Consider the following 26,074-nt stretch of genomic DNA (forward strand, 5'->3'; position numbering starts at 1 on the left):
AAATCCACTGCCTCCATTCCTTTAAAAAATGTAACATTAATATTTTGCACAGAATTTTGAAGTTTTACCTCAATTTTGAGTGGATTTAATTTATTTTAGAGAGCTGCAAATGGCACTTTAGACACTATACATGTAAAGGTCAATACTTTTTCCTCTCTGTGATTTCATCTCATCAAAAATTATGAGCAGCAGCTTGTAACTGCAGTTCTGAGATTGTCTCTGTTCTTTTCATCATAAACATATATTTGAAAAAGTGGTAGTTACTAACTGACAATCTCCCCAGTCTTTTTCTTCCAGAAAAAACTGCTTCATCAATGTCTTTCTGATCTGTTTTTTTTTTTAATCCCCCTTCTCTCTTTTCCATTGTCACACTGTATTTTTGACTTCCACTGTGTGACAGCCAGCAAAGAATGAAATTTAATGAAAAGAAACACACACATTGCTTACGGGACGAATGAAAGTTCATTCAACCAAGGCCATGTGCTGCCACATAAACAAGCTGAAAATGTCCTTCTGCAAAGAGTGCATCGGGCTGTTCACCTTCCCAAAGAGAAGAGCAGCCCACTGCATGGGCAGCCTGGTCCCACTCTGTTGCTATCAGCAATGGGGGGTTCTCCCTGGGGGCTTGGCAGCAGGAACCCCTCTCTAGATAGACACTTTGTGCCACAGAATAGGCAGTTTTGGCATCAAACTCAAGTAGCAGATACTTGGGATGTGTTTCATAATACTACTATAATACACAAACAGTTACACTTCAGAATTCATTTCCAGAGTGCTTTCAGTCATTCCACAGTCAGTTTCATTAAAATTAAGTTTTCTAGAGTGATCCCACTGCATTTATGCAATGATACTTATGAGAAGAGCAACAAGTAGATCTCCCTGTACTGTATGTCTGGAAGGAATTCCTTCTTTGACAATAAATGCCACTTAAATACCTTGTGTTCAAACTGTCTGCTTAGTGTTTCAAGTCACGGTGATTATTTAATTCTGCAGTGTGTGGAACAGAGTCTATTTAAATAAACATCTTACTACATATGTCCAATGTCATAACTACACATTTCAATTTAAAATCCCATCAAAATACCACTCACTCACAGAACTTTATTTACTTCATAAACTATTCTATGATTTAAAATTAGTCCTAACAAAAACTAAGAGAAATCAAATGAACACTCATTAACCTACACTACTGTAATTTAAAAAAGATGTTTCAAATACAAATCTTTCTCTAGCTATTTGGCTGACATTTGAAAGTAATTATACTCACAATTGTTAATCAGTTCACCATTATGAATTATAAAATACTTTACAGAACAGTACAGTTAGAAAGTCAAGCACTGAAAACTTAAGCAATACCCACATTAAGTTGGCCTCCGCAACTGTAATTCAACACCTTTTTAGAGAATGATCATGATATTTTGTCTTACAATGTCACTTTTCACCCACATGGGACTCAAGCCGTGTCCACTGCACTGGATGGGCTTACTTGATATGAATCAGAGTTAAACTGTAGAAGGGGTTGTAGAATAATGGTCAAGAGAAGGGAAAGGAGGCAAGGGAATTTTGTTTTCTTCCAGACTTTGTTTCAGAGCTTGCAATTTCTGTATTCCCCATTTTTTGGGGGCTTGACTTGAAACGCTGGAGTCACTCACAGAATCTCAGAAATGTTGGTTGAAGTCATCCAAGTCCAGCCTGCTGCCTGATGAAGGACTATCATCAACATAAGACAATCTCAGTAGTTTTGTTAGTCTTGAAGACACCAAAAGTGGGATGGACATCCTACCACCTCTCTATTCCAGTGTTGCACTACCTTCCTGGTAAAGTATAATGTCCAATTTGAGTCTTCCAAGCCAAAACTTGTGACCTCTTCCCTGCGCCCTCTTCAGTTGCTAAACATCTCTGTTCAACTGGGTGGGCCTAAAGCTGGACACAGTATTGCAGATGGGGCCACACTAGTATACCAAGTAAAGGGGGAAAATCTTCTATGGACCTGCTGGCCACAAATGTACACCAATCTGCCTTATTCACGATGAGAACACATTGTTGGGTCATATTTGTTTTGGTGTCCTCTATAAACCCCAGTTCCTTTTCAAAACAGGTGCTGCTCAGTCAGAGGGCTTCCAGCCTGCACTGTTAAAAGACTCAATAAAGTGATGGTGTATTGCACCAGTATATTGCACTCTCCATTCATCCACATGGCCAGACACTTTATCACAGAAGGCAATCAGATTCATTAAGCATGATTTGCCACTGGTAAATCCATGCTGACTGTTCCTCTTTCACATGTTTGGAAACGGATTCAAAAAACTCATGCTCCATGGTTTTTCCAGGGTTGGAGGTAAAGGTGGTCCCTAGACTGTCTTTTTCATTCTCCTCAAAGAAAGATACATTTTTAGCCTTCCTGTAGCACTTAGACACCTCACCCAAATGCCAGCATGATTGGTGGCTCACAGCCATGTGGACCGGCTTCTCTTGCAATACCCTTGGGCAAATTCCATCCGGTTTCATGGATCTGAATATATCTATTTTCTCCAAATAGTCCTTAACCTATTGCTTGCCCATTGCTGGTTTCTCCTTCTTCTTCCTAAAACAGGCTGAAATGTACCCAAGCCTAGGAGCAGGAAAACTGAGGCAGAAAAGGTGTTGAGTTCTTCAGTCCTTTTGTCCATCAATAATTTGTCTTCCCCGTGCATCAATGGACTCGCATTCCTCCCAACTTTTTTCTGCTCTCGGGATACACGTGCCTGTAAAATTCCCTGCCTGTAAAATTCCCTTTATGTCCCTAGTTAGCTCCAGCTGGGCTTTGATCTTCCTCACTTCATCCACAAGTGCCAAACCAAGGCTTTTCATACTCCTTCGCTGTTCTAGTTTCCACTCCTTGGTTTCTTTTTGTGCTTCAGGAATCTTTCTGTTTACCCAAGTGAACCTTCTGCCATAATTTCCAGTCTTCCTTTTCAACAGGGTGGTTTGCCCCCAAGTTCTCACAGAGTTGTTTTTTTTTTTTAAACTTGGTGTGCACCCTTCTCCTATGAAGCAGCTCCACAGAGGCTTCAAAATCCATTGAATTTGTGACTGCCATGGAGCTGCCGTCAGGAGGAATGATCAAAGCATATGCAGGTGTGGTTACTACCAAAGTTAAAACGGAAAGTATGCCAGTACAGTTGAGAATAACACTCTAAATGTATAGTCCAAGCCCACAGGAGGTTTATACCAAATACAGTAGTCTGTACTGCTGACTGAACATGCTGATGTGAAGCTGCTGCAGGTACACCTACCCCGTGCTGCAAGTTAGCCTTCCAACACCATTCCTGTTTCTTGCCTGGGTACCAAGGGCTGACAACAGTAGCATTGCCTTGAGTGAGACAGTAGCAAGAATTGCACTGAGGCCACTAAATTCATTTCACACGAACCATGAAAAGAGCAGAGCAAACTCCAAATTGGCATCTGCTGGAAACCGTTCTGTTTCTGACTGCAGATTTTGAGCATGAACAAATATTTATTATTGATAAGACAGGAAAATAATTTGTATTTTACTGAACACATGACGTTCACAAAATAAACAGCACAAGGACAGACCTCCAACAGAGAGGAGTAAGTGTGAAATGACTAAGCAGGGAAGGAATGAATAAGCTTAGATGCCTGCCAAGAGTCACATTCCCAAAACCGCTGCATGTCTGCATCAAGGAAAACTCCAGCTATTCAGATGGCATTTGTAAACATGATCAATCTCCTTTATTTCTATAAGAATGAGAAAGAAGGAAAGAAAATAAAAGTTACTGCTGGTATTATTTGAAACCAAGAAGAAAACTGGTGGCTAGTTTCACCATCACCCTCATAATACATTCCTGCATTTGATTTAAGAATGGGAGCCATTAGGTTAGCTTGGCTTATAAGGTGCTATGGAAGTCAATTACTTTTACTGTGTGGCAGCTACCTCTAAGGGTTTTGGTAGATAAAGGCCAATACATGACAGTTATCAAAGTATTACACATATTCCAGTTCCTGCATGTTTGATTTTACATATTATGTCTGATAATGCAAGATGTGGTTTGTATTAGCATACCCCGGACTCTCTGAGTACTAACTAGAAAATAATTTGCGTACCGTTATACAAAGTAAGATATATTTACTTTGCTAAGCATGATCAATTAAAGTTCTCACATACCTGGAGAAGAGAAAAAAAATAATCATATGTAGGGATTAGCATACTTGCACTTTGCAAACTCTAAATCTTCAGAGTTTACAGTGTAAAGACAATTTACAATAATGATCTACCCAAGCCCTTAAAGAATGACTGAAAACACATCCGCTAGCAATAAAACATAATGATAGGGCTCGTGCTATGAAAAACTAACATTTGTTTACATAAATTAGCCCCCATTTAGTAATTGCGCTGTATGTCTGCCACAAGGTCAAACAAAATGTAATCCTGGCAGAAGCAATACTGCATGCATTATAGTCTAGACAGAGATATGTCAGAGAATTATGGGGGATAATTAATCAGTTAATGTTTTCCATGTGTTTCATGATATGTGGGACTATGATTATAGAATAAAATGTTTGTGCTAACGTAGTCAATTTCCACTTTCTTAAAAGAAATACTACCAACTGCTGTTATTCAGGCCAAAGAGTACTGAAAAAAGAAAGTATTTAGCTATATAAAGACATACAAACCCACACACAGATGCACACACATCTTTCTTTCTAGTTTATTAGCAAGTCATGATATATTTTCATTATATATAATAATAATAATATCAAAGTATTTCAAGTACCTATACATTTGGAGGAGCAAATGATAAATCAAACTGATTATTTACAGGTCATGCATGCATACACAAGTGTGACATATAGCAGCAGTATTCCTCTACACATCCAGTACTTCACTCACGTGCCTAGTAAGGCAAGCCACCTAAAACAAGTCATAAATTGCTTTTATAATCAAAGGAACTACCCTGAACTCCTACAAGGCTGAGCTGCTGCCTACTTAACTTTGGGTACCTCAGCTTTCTTGAGTAAAACCCAAATAAAAAAAACTCAATTAAAAAAACCCCAATTTCTGGGAAATCTGGGATTATTCAGTGCCCAAAGACTCTTTTAGTTAACTTTTCTACAATCTAACTGAAGGCAAAACCAAAATTACCAGTCCTCTCAAAAGTAAAGCCAAACCAAAAGAAAAAAAGCAAACACATTGTTCCTGTAAAGCCAATTAAAAATTCCCACACCATTCCTGTAAATTGTGTAAAATATCAGTTCAGAAAAATGCATCATTGATGTGAATTTCCCTTTCCACCATTTCAGTGTCGGCCACCCCAGTGGCAGCCATGCTCCAGCTGATTTTGCTGGTGGATCCCTTGTCCGTGTGTGGATTTGTTACCGAGCTTTTGTCCTCAGTAACCTCTGCAACCTTGTGACTGGGAAGGGTGACACAACTGTGCCAAGGAGTGGGCTAAGGAGAGCTATGCTGTCTTCAGGACAGGTGATGTCTAGTGTAGAAGACATCACACTAGTTACATCACCATCCTTAGTGTGAAGTTAATAAAGCTTCATCTTCCTTCTCAAATTTGTCCCAGGGGCTGATCGTTCTCTTGCACACAGCAAATACTAGTACAATCTTAAAATTGCTTGTTTCTACCACTTGGTCATGCCACAGATGAATGTAAAGACAGTAATTTGTCTCTGCTCTGCCCCCTTTATCACATGGGCTATAAAAAGAATGACCTCCCACCCCCACCCAGTTTGTTAACTAAATATGAGATCTCCCCTTTTTCTGTGGGGCTACAAAACTTAAATACTAGCGAGGTGACAAGCTGTGCCCAAGGCCAGGCAGCCGTAGGTATACCCATTGACTGCAACACGTGAGTAACTACCAAAACTACAGATGATACTCTGCATTTTCTCATATTTGCATAGATTAAAAGACACTAATTCTTAGCATGAAGTCTGGCAACCAAAGACAGCAGGTATCAACCAAAATCAATCCACTTGACCAGTCTACTCAAAAACATACTCAACATAAATTAAGTGAACCCAGGGAATCAGATGAATATTTATTTTGTAAATACAATATTTTAATCTTCTACTTTATTATGTATTTTTATTTCATTAAGGGATAAAAAACCCCAACCCACCCACATTTGTGTACGCACAATACTTACATTGTGCCCTTTCATGACCACCTCTTTTGAAACACTCTCCAAGTATTGTACTTTTGCGCACAGTAAATCAGATATAAAGATGGATGAATGTCAGCAGGGGAAGAGAAGGAGGTATTTCACAATGCTACTGTCCTTCAGGAGAAAACGCTGAAGCTGTAACCAACTAACTATAATAAATGAGTACCTGACAAAAATAAATGAGCTGTGAAAGTAAAAAAGCTACACTAGGATGAATACTTCAAAAGTACTTTGTCACAGAAATCCTCTGTATGTAGTGTGCAATCCTAGCTATAAATACTATTGGGCAGATGTTAAATGTTTTTATATATGAAGATGCAGTTAAAATACAGGATTATTATAATTTTTTCAAAAAATAGAATGTGTTCATTCTTTCCAAAGGAAACTTTTTCAATGGTAATATAGAACTTGAAAATACAATATGAAGCTAATTTAGGGAAGGCAACAGGAAAAAAACCTAAACTCTACAAACCTCTAATATCTTTGATTAACTCATTTTGAAAGAGGGAAGTCTTCCACCCTGCCTACCTTAAAGGTAAACTTAGCACCGACTTTGATGGTAGAAGAGAGGAAAATCCTCCCACCCTGTTCTGCTGTTGCCTTTTTGAGGCAGTGTCCACAAGGCTGAGTGTGCATCAATAAGCTATAGCTGGAAATCAGCATCTCCTTGCACCTTGCCCTCCCACTTGTGCATAAGACTTACATTTCTTCATGTCCAGAGAAATATTCAAATAGGATAAACCTGAGGAAACGGAATTAGTGATGGGCATGACATGCTTTTTACTTCAGTCTTTATAAAAGTCTCAATTTACCCCCAAATTAACTGTCCACTTTTCCAATTCTTTCAGAAAGAGGAAAATCCATTTGATTGCAAGTAATGGACTTTATCTTCCTTTCTAAATGTGTTCTTACTAGATTGTCCTCTCTACTCAAGGGAAAATCTTACAAAGTGCTAAAACTCCTCTCTGGAGATGTGTAGCGACAATAAGAACACAAGCTCAACACTTACTGGGCAAAGTTTCACAAAAGATGACATCCAGAAATGATCTGCTGCTTTTCAGTCTTCAGCTCAGACATCGTAAGCTAGGCAGGCTTGGCATTCTGCAGCCTATTTCATCATACCCCCCTCAAGAGCTGTATTTTTATTTATTTACTTACTTCATTATGAGGCTTCCAGGGAAAATACTTCCAAAACAGAAAAAGTAACAAAGTTTTTAACTGCGGTTGGTGGGATCTGTGGGTCTTAGGACTTCAGTGCTAAGGATATTACCGCAGAGCGTTTCTCGTGATCTCTCAGTAGCTCACCAACTTGCAGAAATGTGGAATGCCATCAAAGCCTTCTCGCAGCAAGAGAGTTGAGCACTGGCTCAACTTGAGCTGCTGGCATTAATTACTCTTCTGCTTGAAGTGAGAGAGTTCACATGCCCAAAACATTCTGAAAGTCAGTGATAAAATGTTTACTCTGTGATGTCGGCCGGCTTACCCAGAAGGATGAAGCAAGCTCAGAGTACTTCAAACAGATATCTCTACTGAATATCCTCAGACTGAGCAAAAAGACCAAATATCTTCTCACTCCTAGGGGAAGTTTCTTCAGATATGAAGCAGCCTATCACAAGGTAATGAGGGAAAGCTGCACAAGTACACCCTGCCTTTTCTTCACGGTGCAGGGCCCCATGTTTTCACATGTTCCTTTTTCATATTGCCTAGTAATGCAAAAAGTTTTAAGAAGAGAAAAGCTGGTTAACATACAAATCAAGCAATTAGCACCAAAGAACGTCAACCTTACTGAATATTATTTTATTATCTGGGGTGGAATTGACTGGGCCTACAAACTCTGGATGATTGTGTTTCTCATTTTCCTTTGGTAAATAAAACATAATCTTCTATCAGCAGTATTGACTGGGCCTACAAACTCTGGATGATTGTGTTTCTCATTTTCCTTTGGTAAATAAAACATAATCTTCTATCAGCAGTCACCACGACCATGAGTGGTAGTACAGAGTTGTCACAATCAGTTTTTCTCTCATGCTGAGACAAAGAGTATTTTCTATGGAGCCAGACTATATGAGTTCTTCCAAGTACCCATTCGAAAAGGACTATCCAGGATTTTCAATAGTCAGCAATGCAACAACAGAGGTACACTCTGGTTCCCGCTGACACCTGTGGTCCTAATGATTCTTTCCAATGGGCCTATACAGTTGAGACAGAATTGGCTCCATCTCTTCAGCTTCCCACGCACTGACTGCATGGATGTGCTGACAAGTTCTAAAATAGATGCGGTGCCACACAGGCTTGGGGACTCTTCCCAAAAAGAAAATAGCTGTGCCACTGTGATACTCAGCTCTGCAGCTGGCCAGCGAGAAGGAGGCTCATTGTAGTCAGCTGGGCTCAGAGTCAGCCCAAATCAAGTCAGCAGGCCACCAAGATTCAAATCATACCTTATTACAGTCCTGCCAAACTAACACTCACTACTGCATAAATGAAAACTGTTCTGAAACAAAAAAAACCCCACAGAATCTAAGCCCTTTCACAAAACAAACAATTTTACTTTCTTCAGAGCATTCACATCCACATGGCTTAAAGCTCTGCCAGAAGGAAATGTAAATTAACACTACCTAACCATGTAAATATGAGTGGACATTTAATTTTCACATTAGGCACTAGTTAACAGCAGGCATTCAACCTGAAAGGAATTAAAACCACCAAAAGCTGTGAAAGAGTCAGCCATTCAACACATTCTTGAGATATTCAACACATCCCTAATCCAGGGCTAGGGTACACCGTAAGCCATTCAGCCTAAGAGGCAGCAGTTGTCAGTTTTGTCATCGTCGCTGAGCCTAAAAATATTGTAAGATGAAAACAAAGGTACTGAGGCACAGTCATTCTTTTCATAAGTGCATGTATAATTTCCAGCAACAGTAAATTACTAAATTACAGGAAGAGCACACTCCTGCCATAGCAACAAGTAAATATTTATAACTGTAAGACACCCATTAAGTTGTTGGGTTTTTTCCCTATAAAACCTACACACATTCATGTTAAAAAGAATAAAAGATCCTAGTTGAAGAATAAGAAATTTCACCCAGGTCCTAAATTATCAGATTCTGGTATATATGTCCAATATTTCTAATTTGTATCCAAACATGAAGCTCCATTGAAATATGAACGAGCTTCCTTGTTTGCCCAGGAATCACCTAAATAGCATTTTGAAGATGGATGTTGATAGAGCATTTTTTGGCTACCTCAGTGCAAAATCAATACATTGGGAGTTCCTCCTGCATTTGAAGGCAGATTTAGGCAGAGCAGCCTAGTGCCTCTTGTTGGATAAAATGATGGAGGAAGGAGGTACACCATGAAAGCTTTTTACACGCTTTAAGTACAGGAGAGCAAGAAGCCTCTGGAATTATGCTGTACTATTTTTCAGATCAAAGGGGAATACAAAAGGCATTCCATAACATCCGTTTAAAAACAAAATTTCTGGTTGAGATTGTGATCAACTTGAGCCCAGAATTCGAGAGTTATATGGAATTTGTAGAGTCAATTTGATAGGTTGAAGTAATGCTTTTACCAGAAATGCTGAAAAAGCATTAAACTTCGGAGTGCTATTTGAATACCACTGCTATAATTAATACAGTGTGACCTTGTATAAACCTTATAAATTTGTTCATGAATATGTAAAGTGGGAGTAACTGCACTGTGAAGAAAAAGTGGGGTGCTTAAGTATCTGACACAGCTACACATTTAATTCTGTTAGTACTTTTCCCTTGAGTATCTTCTGAATAAAAATATTACAGCAGCAATCAGAGGACAGTGATCTATTCATACTAAAATCTCCCTCTCTCCCTGAATGTTAACATTAGATTTTTATTTCAGCTGCATTTCTGAATTATCACAGCATTCAGTAAGGAACAATCTCTCTCATATCTTGCAGAAATTCACCTCCCAAACTTTATGCTTAAATAGGATGCAATCATTGTGGCCTCAGATTGATTTGTGACTTTTTTCTAGACTGGACCTTTCAGCTTCGTGAAAAGGTGAAATACATTTTCCTCAGCAGACTGACTCTTATTAATTTCCTGTGATTTTTCCCATTTTGGTTTGTGGTTAGAAGACCAGGAATACGGCCATGAACATTTACACATCAGCTAGTGGAAGTTTTAGTCCTACTTAAAAATACATTCTGCATAGTTTATGCCCATGAAAGCAGCTTGTTTGAAAGTTTTCAGTTGGATTGCCTGAAATTAGACACTTAAACTCATTATGAACAACATCAAAACTATAAATGATTTTCAGAGCTGGTGAGTCAGTATTAACCTAGAAATACTCAAAGCCTCTAAAAACCAGGCTCTTATACAGACACCTACTCCTTGATTAAAACGCTTGCCATTAGGTAAATGAAACTTAGAGTTTACTCCTTCCAATCTTGTTTTAAAAGACAAGAAACAGTAGTTCAGCTCATTTTCCCTCCTGTGATCTGTGTTCCCGTATGATACTCCAGGAGGCATTATCAAGCTTATTAAAGACAGTTTTTCAAAATTCATCGTGTACAAGTAATATAGAACTTCTGTGCTAGCATATATAAAAGTAAGCAATATGTCATTCATCTTAAACCTGGAAAGACAAGATGTAGAACTTGTGATCCAAATACCTTCATTTATATTAAATTGGAAATTAGTGGTAGTCTTTCGTACAGTACAGTTCTTGATTTCTTCAAAATAATGGAGAGTTGACACTAACCCCTCAGTTCCTCCACAGCTTGTTGTTGCTAGGACCCAGGTGAACAAATGATACAATTTTAATAAGAATTTAATTTTTAGCGGAAAGGGACTGAACTTCACAGAACCAGACATTAAAACTAAGTTTTTCCTTAGCTTCTTGACAAGGCTTTCCTCTGCACTTACTTCCAACTCCAGGTCCTTGAGAAATTCCCAAGCTGAGGAGAGCGGTCAGGAGAGCACGTGTTTGTTTAACAATGGACACCCCAGTATAGCCAGTATAACCCTGGAGTTTAGGAACTCTCTAACTTGATTCAACATCCTAGTTGTGTCCAAATGAGGTTTAACACATGGTGTGCAACTCTGTACATTATGCAAAATATAACCTGTGTTTCCCCACAATACATTCATAGAATGTAGCTAGATAATTGGCATCAAATCTGCCGATCTAATGGTCCTTGGATTTTAATTACACCAGCTTTGTAACTGTAGTAGCTCAAACTGTATTAAAAGACAAGAACAGTGGAGATTAGCCCGTTCTTCAGGATAAGACTGGATTTGAAGAGGATAAGAGGAGGAAATATTGTGGATTTGGACAGCTTCCTTTCTACAACTGGATAACCCTGCGTCAGTATTCCTTTAGGTAGCTGTGCCTCTGCTGTGCCTCTTGCTTCCTGGAACTGCTTGTAGTAAAAGTCCCTCCCTTGAGTAGGTGGCCAGTGGACATACACAATTACTAGTTAGTTTTATCCTAACTTGGGATTCTGACAGGCTTCTTAATGGAGCATGGGCTTTTTTGTTCTCTGATGCAAGGTCAGCCTGAGAAGATCTCCTAGGCTGTAGAAAAAGCAACAGAGATACTGAGATGAGTTGGCAAGTCCAACATCTCTATATCCACTACAGCATACACAATGATGGACCAAACGTGAATGTCCTGTTGATACGAGGAGAATCATAAAATCAGCAGCAAAGGTCCTGGTCCTACTGTAAGAAGCCAGCTCTGCTTATACCCAGCTGAAGATATTCAGAGCTTGCACAGTCAGTAAAGACAGAAACATATTTTAGCTTCAGTCATCAGCCCTTTTATATTGTGTGTTTATACACCTAAACATACGTATACCGATACATGCACATACATACATGTATCAGTTTAGTTTCTAAAGAAACGTGTTTCACATACATAAATGTTTCTTCATATATATGTATGTTTCTTTAGAAACTAAACAGATGATGAATAATACAGCCTGTGCTATTTATTTTATGCTGCTCCCACATCTTCTTTTGTCATAAGCAGCAGAACTTTATATTCAAAGTTCCTAAGAATAAGAATCAATAGACTTTGGATGCTTAGAAGAGAACTGGAGGAAAAAGACAGTGGGATAACTGCATTAGCTTGTAAATGTCTGTGAACCAGATAATTCATCCACAAAACAGTTAAAACCATTTGATATTCAGGTCTTACAATTGACACAAATTGTTCTAACAAGGTAATTTGTTCTTTCCAAAAGTTGATATATCCAGAAAATACTACTGGGTCAGTTACATTCAATTCATGTTTTAAAAGCACTTTTCCCCTTTGCTTTCCTACTCTGACAGCTTGCTACATTATTTTTTCAGTTGAAGAATAATTAATGGTATTTTGTGAAAGGTTTGACACGTATAAAAGTATGAAAATTTGAAAGGTATGGGGCTTTATAAACAAAGACTACTTGAGCTACTGTTCCATACAGTTTCTAGTCAACTTATAGGGCAGAAGACAAATATTTTCATAGATCTTTGATTTCCACAATTGCCCCTGTACCTTCAGTGTATGATGAAAAACTAAATAGAACACAGAAGAAATAAAATCCAGCATTTTATGATTTTGAATCTAAAATCAGATTAGACTCTTAAAAACCAGTAAATTCTTAAAATTCTTTAAAGTCCTCATATGTGATTCTATTAACTTAAATTCATCTTCAATTCACAGAAAAAAACCAAGGTTCCAGACTGTAGATTGGGACAAAAACTCTTGAAAATATTTTTGTCTGGGATTTTTTTCAGACAGTCTTTGGACAGAGATCTAGTTTTGCGATAAATAAGTGTGTTGGGTTTGCATGGCAAGTTTTTGGTAGAGGGGGAACTGCAGGGGTGGCTTCTGTAAGGAGATGCCAGAAGCCTCCTGCATGTCTGATGGTCCAAGATGGACCCGCCGCTGGCCAAGGCTGAGCCCATCAACAACGGTGGTAGCACCTTTGGGATAATGTATTTAAGGGGAAAAAATCCTGCCCAACAGAAACTGCAGCTGGAGAGAGGAGTGAGAAGATGTGAGAGAGACAACTCTGCAGACCCAAAGGTCAGTGAAGAAGGAGTGGGGGGAGGTGCTCCAGGTGCTGGAGCAGACATTCCCCTACAGCCCATGGTGAAGACCATGATGAAGCAGGTAGTCCTCCTATAGCCCATGCAGGTCCACCGTGGAGCAAACATCCATCTGCAGCCCATGGAGAACCCCACGCTAGAGCAGGTGAATGCCCAAACAAGGCTGTCCAGCTGCGGAGGGGAGTGATAAGAGCAGCTTTGGTGGGCACCTGGTCCAGGTCCAGGATCAACCTACCACAGTAAGCTTGCTGCTTCAGGTTAAGACAACATTGTGCAATGTGCCTCCTGTTGATTTTTAAATTTCAGATTAGGGATTGTAAACCTCCCAATATTAACAACTGGGATTCCAAATTCAGTTTTCACCTGACTTCCCCTAGTAAGTCTAAATGAATAAGAAACTATAAACCAAATATACAGTATTTCCCTAACACAAATACAGCAGTCACAGCTGAAATCCAAAGGGAAAAAAAAAGAAGTCAAACTTTCACAGAGCATAATGAGGTAAGGTACTAGTATCTCAGTGGGAAGCCAAGTAAATTGGGTGATTACTCTAATACATGTCACACTGAGGTCTGGCAATTTACGAACGTTGAGTATTAAGATTAAATTTATAAGTGACAGGTATAACACTGTATTTAGAGCTTTGAATTATCTAAACCATTTCAAAGTATTCAAGTTCTGTAAAATTAATTATTACAATATTGTATCAAAGCTATTTTCTTTTTTTTCAAATCACAAAAGTATGCAAAGTGCAGTTTGTAAATAATGTCTAAGGAAAAAAGAAAATAACAGGAAAAGAAGGTCTGATGCTGCTGCTGTCTTATGATTTTATACTGATTTCAGCTGTATTACTGTGTGGCTGGAGTTGCAGACTTAAGACCTTTGTTAAGAATGATAATGAATAAGCAGATAAGAGTAGTAAAATTGTGGTTAACAAGCAACTTTTTAATTGAAAAAGCACATGAAACTCTCATCAAGAAACTGAGAAAAGGGAAGATCAGCAGAAAGAATAATAATTCATATACCACAGTGAAAACAAACCAAAGATCTGACTATTCTTATATAATGGCCTTTGCAAACTATTTATTAACATTGTATATGGGATGGATTATATTACAGCTTTTATTATGGATTAATATTATATTATATTATATTATACAGATAATATTTCAAGTTTTCAGCAGTGAATTAATCAGAAAACCAAAGGCACAGAAGACTTAAAAAAACCCCACCCAAATCCTCCTGGCATATTTACTAGCATTAAACCTTATGTAATACAACCTGGTGTCTCTCAAATCTGTCAACATTACAGGTTCAGAAACATTTGTCAAGTATTCTGAACACCACTAGTTTTCCTATGATACTGAGCATCATAGCTGACAATCCTGATGCAACTGAATTTTAACTAGCGTCCCTTCAAAAACCAGCTGCAGCAAAAGAAGAAAAAGAAAACAGCAGAGCACAACCAAACCAGAGTCTTAGCAGAAATTCTCCCATGGAAGATAACAATGGACTTCCCATTTACCAGATAAACACAGTGCAATCTCAGCTGGCAACCCTCACCTTCTTGATTTAAATTACCTCTCTTGTCCAGTGAGACCTTGAAATGGAAATATGAGGCTTGTAGCTAGTCACAAGTGGAAAGTGAGAGTTGTTCAGTTTATTGGGGGAGGTGGGTATTTAAGGCATGATAGCTAAGGTACTACCTGCACAGAGCATGTGCTACTCCAATCATCTCCATAGAGATTTCTCATCTTTCTGACATCTGCTGTTTCCTCCAGCCTACAGCCCCATTATCTGACATGGTTTCAATGCAAGAACCCAGTTACCATCTCAGAGGTCAACTTACACTTTTCTCCCTTGCACAAACCCAAACTTGACATTTTGTTCAAAGAGAGAGATTTTCAACAGTGGCAGGAGAAAGGTAAACAAGAAAGTTTCTGCTGGTGTGAAGCAAAAGTAAGTTCAACCCTCTCCAAATGTTCTGGCTCTGCCAAAGAGCATCCACACAGACTAAGTGGGATGAAATTATCTAAAGAAGATGGGTGAAGGCCAAATGAATATCTGAAGCCGTTAGAGAGGACAGGAAGATGCATCTGGGAAATAGGAAGGGTTTGATATCAGAAAGATATTAAAAAGCCATACTGTGGTTGAAAGGCCCAGGTTTAGAAGGAAGACCAACCTGCTCAGGACAGCCGCTTAAGCTGCTGTTACAGCTAGCTGGGAAGGACTAAAGAGATATAATGTGCACAGTCTTTTGCAGGCAGATATGAGCTTATTTTGCACGAGCTGATCAGAAGCCATTCTGCTATGACAGCATACCATCAAGCACTTGGCGGTAAGCCTTGCTGCAAAGCAGTGTGTGTTAGATCAGGCAACGTACCATTCTCACGTGGCCACAAGTCCTCAGGCTGACCCACAGTGCAGGCTACAGTAAGCTCACATCAGTTTGCAAATGGGCGTGCACATACACTCACGAAGGAAAAAAAAAAAAAAAAGAACAAAGAAGAAAGATTTCAAGACCAATGTGCAATGAATCCATCAACTATAAGGTAGGATGAACTGAGGTTTGCAAGATCAGGGGTGGACATCAGACCCTGAGAAGCAGTTGGGAAAAATTAACAGGAAGATAGAGCTTATGGTGTAGGGAGACCAACACTGGACATGCCCATTCAGAGACAGGGCACCACGAAGCCTCAAATTTATAATGGACAATTCTTTCAGAGGCAGCTCTTTAACTAAGACAGGTTAAACATCAGAAGCGTGAGAAGTGTAACACGGTACACGTCTTTATGGAATGACTTCTGTCACAGTGATTGAGTAACATTTTTTCTAGTAATTTGAACATAATGCAACACAGTTATACTACCGAACTCTTTTCAAAATCAACACAACTCAGGTATAAATACCTAGCTTCAGTCACATATCCCAACAAAGCTGGTTTTCACATATGCATACCTGCATTTAAGTCCAATACAAGTATATTTGTGATATTTTAAAAGAACTTAACATGTTTAAAAGAACTTAAAATGTTTCAACAAAATGATAAGGATTGGAATTCAAAAATTGCTATGACTCAATCCTTTTGTAAGTCTTTGTCAGAACTGAAACGCTTCTTACTCATTATTTTTTCATTCTCACATGTACAGTGATTTTTAGGAACAGACAGATCATGTTGCACAGATTTATGTACGTGCACCTTGGTGTTGCATATACAAGTTTGACATACAAATATAAATATAAACAGATACCATACTTGTTAAGGATCTGTTTAAGTATTCTAGCTGCACAATGTTAAATTGTTTGCTCTCTTATTGAAATCCATTTTTCATCTTCACAGAGCAGAAAAAAACCTACTTTATATATTTATCATAACTCCAGCAATGGCATCTGGAACCCCTAAGGCATGGTACATTTTGTGAGCATCTTCATTATTTTTTGTGCTGATTAAATTGGGTGCAATAGTGAGAACATATCGACTTCATTTAAGCAACTGGGGAAATGGGACAAATTTACAAGGACAAAAACATCTGTAATATACAAGCTTGGATGAGAAGATTGGTCAAAGCTGTTAATGAATGAAAAAAGGAAAACCCACAGCAGCTTTTCTAGAGATTGTTTTTTGAATGGCCTGAAGCTTGATTTCTAATTAATTTCCAACTTTGAGTTTACAGCTCTGAAAGTCGTCGTCTTAGCCGACACGCAAACCAATTATTTACTTTACAGATGTCTAAAAAGGAGAAATAACAAGTCAAGCCAAAGTAAGATGATTAAGGCAAAGCAAATGTTTTGCAATACTCACCTTAGGCACCCAGTGGCATTGCGCAGCACCTGTGATGAATGGAGCTGTATTTTATGATCATCCTGGAGCGGAGAGTTTTCCCATCCAGAGTGAGGGATGATCACTGCATTGGTCAACACTGCGAGGGCATCCTGGATGATTGGCATTTTCAGTGCATCACAGGAGGATAGATTCCAGAGAACTCCTACAAAAACCGCAAATGACTAATAATTAATACTTCTGCAAAGAAGATTGAATAGTTTTCATTTCTTAAAAAAACCCAAAACATTTCACAGCATTGGTGCGCTTAATAAAGCTGTTTCTATCAAGGAAAAAAAAGACTTCATTGTAAATGGGGCTGAATGATACCTGCACACTTTTGCAGTGGGAATACGGCTCTGCATACTCAACAAGTATTCACACCAACATTGGAAATTTCTCAGAGCTAGGCCTAAAAACTGAGCAGCTGGTCATGATGGAGGCCTATTTAGGTGGTGAGCCACATGTGGAATGGAGTATTACATATATTTTTGCAGGGCTTGGACTTCAGATTTCTTCCTTTAAATAAAATTTATAAAAACCAATAGCAGAAAATAGGTTCTGCTTTACACTGTCACTCTTGATAGATATGCATTGAGAGACCAAACTCCTAACTATTTCTGTGATCTTCAATGTAATGAAAGTAACTGTTTAGGCTAGTTGGTACTACAAGCAAAAAGACTTCCTTCACAACCTGATACAGTAGTATGGTATTATACTGGCCTCTGACAAGCCATTTTTAATTTTGTAAATTATTTATTATTCAAAGTCACAGAAAACTACCGGTTTTGCACAGAAACAACAAGCTTAATGGTGCAACTCACAAGGAGATTTACTGAAATTCAAAAAAACCCCGTTAAAATTCTTAATGTGCCAAAGAAAAGGAAGAACAATCAAGAGCTAAAGCTTTCTGAGCACAGCCCACAAGAATCGGCGTCACTGCAGATGTGCCACAGAGAGTTGGTAAGAAATGGTTGGGGGCAAAAGAGACCCTGGCTTTCATTCCCTTGTATACATTTGTATCAGAGCTTAGGAGAAGCATATTTGATTTTTGTGCTGTGACAGCAGCCTGGTGCTACTGGGCAACTACAAGTGCCGGGGGTGAAGCCAGAGGGCAACAGGCTGCTCTGAAGAAGCAGCGGTCTTCATTTCAGCCCAGCGTCCTCCCAGCAGCAGCTGTATGAGGAAGCCTGCCTCCTCCTACCTCTGCCCTTGCCAACACACGGCCTCTTCTCTAGAGTGCCATCCTACTGCTTCTTACTTTCTCCCCTGTAGTGACAGTAGCCTGGCCCCACACCTAACCGTGAGCAGCAAAACTGAGTTTTGCCTTCATGGCTATCAAGTCTTGAACCAACACAGAGAACGATTACCATCATCATAGGCACGAGGTTACAAATGTGAGCATTACACTGTGAAAAACCAAAGTGAGTGGTGGTGGGAGGAAACCACTAAAGACCTTACGAATGTAGACTCAGACATTTATAAATACAAACAGCAATAATACCACTTGCTCAAGGCTTTCTTTAGCATTCTGTGCTTTGAAGGAGACATGTAAACAGGAATCAACCTACGTTTTTGGGTTTCCCTTTAAAATTAATTACCTCTACAGGGAGACTTCTTCAGTTATACAATCTCATGTTTTAATTATTTTATATGGAACTGTATGCAAAGATAGTTATGTAGCTTAATGTACAAATTCTGCTTAGAATACCAATAAAGAACCCCCAAACCTTAAAATAATCTGTATGTGGTAAACAGGCAGAAACTAACAGCATTTAGCTACAGACAAAAAAAAAAAAAAAAAGAGGCAGAAATAAAAACAGTGTTCATTTTTTTTTTATTTAAGAATTGCTGCTTTAAAGGGAAAAGAGTCTTTGAATTCTGTTCTGAATGCCTTTATGAAAAGTAATACTGTATTTAAAGGAACAAAGAACTTCACAAAGACATTTAAACTCACTTCTCTATGACCTGTTCTTGGTAAGCTTTATTGGCACATCTACTATTCTTGAAATACCTAGTATTTTGCCGTTTTAGTTAGTGCAAACCCTAATATGGTTGCCTTTTTTTTTACATTAATCTAGACAAGTGTAAACAGTAGGCATGCTACAGAAGTAGAGAATCAGGATGAAAATCTTCCCCCCTCAAGGTCCAAATTACTTCTTATGCAAGACAATGTGTGGCTCCTTTGCGAAGAAGTTCGATTTTGGAAATGAAGCAGAAAAGAGTGCTCTGATGGCAACAAAACAGTACTTCGGGATTCAAGAACTAGTCAAAAACTCAAAAATCAGAAAAAAATACAAAAGAAGCAAACATAAGAGCCCGGTCTAGCAAAATGCTGAAAAACATGTATGTATACACTATTTTCTATTCACTCTAGGTTCTTGCTAATTAAAAGTAAGCTCACATAAACATCATGATAAGTTGGTATTCAGCAAAAGTTCAGATGCCCAGAAATATTCTTTATGCTCTTTTTCTCTATTTAAAATCCACTTGAGACTGCACATGAGCTTTTGCTCAATAGACTGCCACAGTAACAGGCAAGTTCCAAATAAGAATCCAAATAAAAACCTACATACTCACCCAAGAGCCAGTAAGTGGGGTCTGGTTTCACTAACTGGAAATTAAACCTTCACAGTAAGAGGAAGAAGGGATCACCAGACTAAATTAGCTGTTCTGCCTTCTCCCAAAATGATTGTAAGTCAAGGCAGAATCAAGTAAAATGGCACTGCCCAGTAAGCCCGACATTGTCTTCAAAGTTTTTGGACCTCACATGCAGTTTTAAGGAGTAAGATAATTTTCTTTCACCTTAGAACAATATCTTTTATCTAATTTTAAGTCTTTGAAAACTACCAACCACATTAATGAAAAAAACAATTTTATTCTGACAAGCTCCAATTTATTCTCAGAACTAGTGGATTCTGCTACTTGCTGAGGTTGGCATTTTAAGTGGCTCCTTGTACCCCTCCTTAATTAAGGATTTTCAATTATTAAAGGGCACTAGCAATTCACTTCCCATTACTTTTGCTGAGGATGACCTGGAGCTAGATTTATATCAGGCCTAAGAAGATGATCCATTCTCTTGACTTTGCATGGGAAGTGATTAAAAAAACTATCTTTTACCTGAGGCACCTTCCATTATGCCTCCACTCTTCTCCATATGACTGTGAAGGTATTTTTCAGGCATGTATGCATTACATGGCCTTTAAGACTACAGTAAGGAGCTGGTCACTGAGATCATGTGCCACTTTACTCTGAAAGCCCTGACTGAATTGGGTTTCTGGCACAATAAGCAAGTCTGGAATAGCCTCAGAGGTACCTTGACTGCCCCCTAAATCATTTATGTGCCATCAGCTACCCAGAGGAAGGGACCAGACTTGGAATATCAGTGATTCACCACCAATAGCGGGACCCATCCGGCTGTATATGATTGGAAGAGAGCAGTTATTCCAGCAAGTCAATAGTCCAACTCAACAGTTTACCACCTGTAGACTGACTCTTGGGACGGGTGGGGAAATAAGGAACTAATCAGATCAGTGCTGAACATCTCTTATTCAATCACTTGCATTCAATCTTATCTCCTCCTCACTTTTAAGTTGTGATACATTCAGAGTAGGCATTTTATTTCTATTTGAAGATCACTAGGTCCTGTTGGATGCTACATAGAAAGAGAAAAATAGCTACACCAGACTGATCAGGTTGAAGTTTTTCACCCTTACATATAACAAACTGAAGTGCATGGAAAAAATATCTTTCAATCTCATTTTTAGTTTAAAACTAAGGAGAAACTGGTACTGAAAAGATTCAGCTGGGTCTGAGTACTGATTACCAGTCTTGCAGACATCATATGAAGGGTTCTTGGAAGAGTCTACGCTCACTGTGGAGATCTTGCTGAACCAAGTTAAATCTTCTGGACTAGCTTAACAGAGGACATGCATCTACTATGCTCAACAGGTTATTTAACATACTAAATGTAAATCATCTTTTCTAAGAAGCCCTTTCACAGATAATGACAATCAAATTTAACAACTGGTTAGCAATTTTGAAAAAGGTTATAATCAACCTTTTCAAGGACATAACTGCACAGATATAGTTCATAAGGAAAACTACACATAGATCTTAGTTAAGGCAATTTAAGTTTGTTGCCACTGGAAAAGGAAGCTGAGAGACCAGATAACCAGGAAAACTTTGATTTATCTTTCTCTTAGCCAAAGTCCAGAAGATTGAAGACAAGACCAAGCCTTTTAAAAGCATGGTCCAGGCTGATGAGATGTTACTACTGCTTAGCTGACAGAGCTTATCCACCATGCTTAGAAACAGCACTCCTTTTTACATAAATTTATTCAAGTTATTGCAATAGATATTGCATCACTTACCCTAAAAAGCAAAGCAAAATATTTAAAAAATTTCAAGTCACTCAATTTAATGGAGCAGTCTGAGCCAAAAAAACATCATCTCTGAATCAGGCTGGAGCTCAAACTCATCCTGATTAAACTCTTCAATGTATTCTTTTAGCCAGTGTTTTACTTAGAACAGGTACTTGCGTATGTATATGGTCAGATATAACTAAAGACCTGATAAGCCACATGCTATCCTTATTCCATTCAAAGTTAAGAAAATAGTGATAATACATTTCCATGCAAAAAATATCACTCCAGCAAGAGACCATGTGCAAAATCAGGAAAGTCAAAGCAATTACTGAGTGTATGATTTAATGCTACCTCAAATAATGACTTTTATATATATAAACAAGCCCCTTAGAACAACTTAGACTACAAATCTAAATGGAAACCAAGAAACTAAAAAAATCAGCTTTTCCAAAAAGCATTGCTCCTGCCACACTGCCACTATGTGTTTGGTTTTTTTATTGTGCTGCAAAAGATGTACTTTGCCAAATAAATTATTGGGTAAAAGGATCATGAGGAAACAAGTATTATTGGGGAAAAAAGACACTGATTCTTCTCAATTTGGTATGTTTAAGTCAGCCTTAAATTTATACCAAGATTTTGCTAATTTAATACTCTTTGTTAAAAATAAAAATCTAAAAGTCTTCCAACTCATCTAGGTCTTTCTTTTCCATCTTAATTTAATAGTTTGGTCATGGACTGATGCAAAATGCCATTTGGTAGAGCTGGGAGATCCAGCATCCCAGTAAGAGCGAACACAGCTTTGGCAGGCTTTTCTGTTTATAAGCTGAAGGCACACAAGTACTACAGGGAGTTTCCCTCATGAACATGACAATTAAGATTGAAATCTGTGAGCTAAATACCCTGCACAGAAGCCAAGCACAAGGGATCTTTTGCTGAAGTCCTTAGGAAAAGCATCTTCTACCCTAAGCTCTCAAGAAGTTCTAGAAAACTCATTTGCTGGCTCTCTACTGCGGCTTTGATACTTGGAGCCCCCAGTAATCACAACGCTGCTCTGCAGAGCTGGATCCGCTCCGTGGCAGCTGGGTGTGGGCTCCCGATGTGTCGCATTGGTTCTGCTGCAAAGATGCTGAATACTAACCACGGCATTTCTTAATACTAAGTGCAAGAAGACTTCACAGCTAGCTCAACTGACAAGGTGAGGAATTGGTCTCGGTAACAGACTTTCTGTAGGAAACAAAAAGTGGCTGATTTGAATTCTGGCATCTCGACAATTCAGAGCTCATAAAATAGCTCCTTAAAAGCACACTATAAAAATAAGTTTCAAATTGGTGTAACAGAGGAGGAAGTTTCACCAATTTTCTTGAAATAAATCTGGTTACTGAATGAATACGTATGCGCACCTTCCTGTAATTCACTGATTTACATGGGCAGAAGTGGTTTTCTACCGGTGTATAAGATGACCCATGAAAACTCCAATTTGAGAAAGACAGTTTCAGTCAAAGTCATAAGCAGGCAGGAGTTTAAGGAACAGTAAGCGAAGGTACAGGCAGATGTATTTTTCTTCCCTTTGCAGCCACTCATAGCTTTACAAAACAAAAACTTCCACAGAGAATAGAGATTATTGTTTTTTTTTTAAACTACAAACACAGCTTGATCTTAACTATGTGTAAGTACATGACTAAATATAATATAAGTAATACAGGCATTTCCTCTGAAAAACTAACTCCTTCTCGATTACTGCTTGTTTCATTCCAAAATTAGATTGGATTTTATCAAAACAAAAAGGAGGGACCAATTTTAATATTGCTTGTAAACAAATTCTGTCCAAATGCTACTGCATTAACTGCAAAGGTCTGTACTCTTCTCACAGGTCTGAATTTTGAGCTAATGTTGCTGCTCTCTTTCTGCTGCATACTTTAAAATAACTGTGGAAAGGAAGAACGGTCAGACACGAATATTAGACAGTTATTAGCTTTAATATTAGGCAATACAGCAATTACTAGAAGAGCTGACTTAAGTTACTCTGGAAAGGCCAGTGGTTCCTGCTTGTTTCCTTAACTGATGAAATTAACTGCCCCCATAAAACACAGAAGCCAAACCAAAAGCAAGTAATTCTAAGTCAGAGAAACACAGGAAAAAAAAAAAAAGTTCAACTGTTTTTGAACAAAATTTAATCCTAACACAATCCTATTTAATTCACATCCAATTAAATACTTTATTAGAAAACAAGGAAATCAAACAAGGATACATATATGTATAGAAAGGTATTTTTTCCCAATGCTTACACATGTATTTTACTGAAGGATTTTTTTCTAGCACCCAAAGTCAAACATATGTTTGGTAACAGATCCTAATACGGAGAACAACAATGTTATACTCAAAACTGAACATCAAGTTACAGCTTTAAGTACGAAATCCCATTCTCACAAGAGCATTGCAATTAAGAAGTTAGCCTATCTACACAGTTGCACCTACATGCAAAACGAAAGGCTTTAAAAAAAAAAAGAAAAAAGAGGAAACACTTTTTTACTAGCCAAATCTTAAAATTGTTATCTAAGATAAAGACAGCACTAAAAATAAGATTATTCAGGAACCTAAAAGTAAAAAATAAGATTAGTGGCCACAGTAAAAAAAGGTAATTATATCAAAAAATGAAAATGTTTCATCATATCCTCAAACTTTCATTTTGTAAACAAAAAAGTTAAATATTCAGATCTGTTTATAAATAAAACCTATTTTCAAAATAAAATTTAAGTATTCTGTGTTGCAAGTAGCCAACATTTCAAACTTCAGAGTGGTTTTAAACCGCACGTGTTTTAATACTACATCATTCACGCAGGGGCATCAAAATTATATGCTCAGCTGAATTTTTCCAAAGGATTACTACTTGCTGAAAAAGTTCAATGCAGCTGTTATGTCAAGCCATATGCTGCAACAGATGTCCTACATTTATCACTCCAGATTGCCTTGTTTGATATTTCCTCTTAAACTTAGATTTGACCAAACTAAAAAAAAAAAAAAAATAAAAAAAATTACATAGCATATTAACAAGCACATTATGAAATTGGTTTCATTGACATATGAGTCAAAACAACTTGAATGAATTTTCCATAGAAGATGCATCTCACTGATTGTACAAGGGAAAAACAGTTCCTTCCCACTTAGACTTGGAAAGTGATGTGGTTCATACATGGGAGTGATCCTAGTGCCATAGAGAAAAGGAATGCAAAAAAAGACCACCTTGTTTTTTGTGCTGAGAGTGAGTACGGTAAATTTAGGACAAGGGAATGGGAACTTGCCTGGGAAGCAAGGAGAAGGAGGGAGGCTGTGATGGGAAACCAGCCCCAAGCAGACCCCTAAGAGAGAGGGACTCTCCTGCCAGGAGAATCACACTGCTCCCAGCTGAGACCTTGGCACCCCAGTGACTCATTCTGGCTCTCCCCTATTCACTTCCAGGGAAACAAGCACTACCAGCTTGAGAAGGGTTTTGTATCACTGTTTTATCAGTACGTTCCCTTTTACCTATAACAATACTTTAAATGTAACACCTTAGACAGTGTGTCAGTGCCCCAGCCTGTTGCTAATAAAGCAGGGCAGAAGATTTTAGAAGACATCTGCTTTAAAATCTCTCCTTATTTGACTGGGAGCACAGAGGGTGAAGTAGTTAATCTGATAATTCATTAAAAAGTTGAGAATGACTCTTCATGAATACAACAAATCCTATCAGTGGGTTTTCCCATTTTCAGAGCCAAAACAGTGACAGCATATTGAGAAAGGGGGCAAAGATTGTTTTATAATTAGACAGTAAATTGTAGTAGATTTTGTATAAAACGATGCAGTTGAACTGTCAATATTGTTTGCATAAGTGTTATTTGATAAGACAGCATCATTTCTAAAACAAAATTAGACAATTTATTAAATTACTTTCAGATTTGCCATTACATATGCGCTATAAATAGGATGTGTTTTGAATGGCTCTGGAATTTCTTGAAGATGTCGTAGCCTATAGGTTGGAAATCAGTTTCCCAACAACTTGCAGGTGTAAGTTGTACAGCTTATTACCTTCCTGGTTTGGAAGGAAAATGGTCATGAAGATTTGGTGTCTTAGTAAGTAACTGCACAATGAGTTCATAGAAAGACTTTATAAAATGCCAATTAACTTCTGCTCTGAATTTGTCTGGAATCACTTCCACACTTCTAGAAATGATGACAGTTTTCTACAGGTGATGCTAAAATCTAAAATTTAAACTTTACGAGACTGTAGAATCATACTGTAAAGTATAATGGTGTTTTTCCTTACATGGTTGTGCCTTGTTATAGCACATCCACTGACTGTAAAGTGTCAGCTTATTAGTCTGGAGAAGTACAAAGAGATATTTAAAGTATTTTCTAAAGATTATGATGATGCAATAGTAATTTTTGAAGACTCCCTGTAAAACCTTAAAGTAACTGATTACTGAGGTGGAAAAGCAGAGTAGCCCTGTAGCCCACTAACCATGCTGTTGCTATTGCTAGCAACAGGCCAGAGGGTTTGTATTACCTTGGTGAGACCTCTGAAGATAAGTTGCTTGAAGTTGTGCTGGGACACTTGGACCTTTAGCTTGATTACCCCTAGCAACTGCTTCTGCAGACCAGGTG

The 26,074-nt window shown here is 38.2% G+C and overlaps 1 protein-coding gene across 2 annotated transcripts in view; it reads right to left on the bottom strand.

Annotated features, from left to right (window-relative positions):
* CTNND2 (catenin delta 2) overlaps positions 1–26,074 on the bottom strand; it is a 543,425-nt gene that overhangs the window by 116,824 nt on the left and 400,527 nt on the right. For both annotated transcript variants that reach the window (XM_074146739.1, XM_074146740.1), the window contains one exon: positions 17,052–17,235. In XM_074146739.1, the coding sequence (XP_074002840.1) occupies positions 17,052–17,235 (184 nt within the window). The remainder of the gene's footprint in view (positions 1–17,051; positions 17,236–26,074) is intronic.

The sequence above is a fragment of the Numenius arquata genome, chromosome 4 (genome assembly GCF_964106895.1).
Source record: "Numenius arquata chromosome 4, bNumArq3.hap1.1, whole genome shotgun sequence".
In the NCBI taxonomy this organism is placed as follows: Eukaryota; Metazoa; Chordata; class Aves; order Charadriiformes; family Scolopacidae; genus Numenius; species Numenius arquata.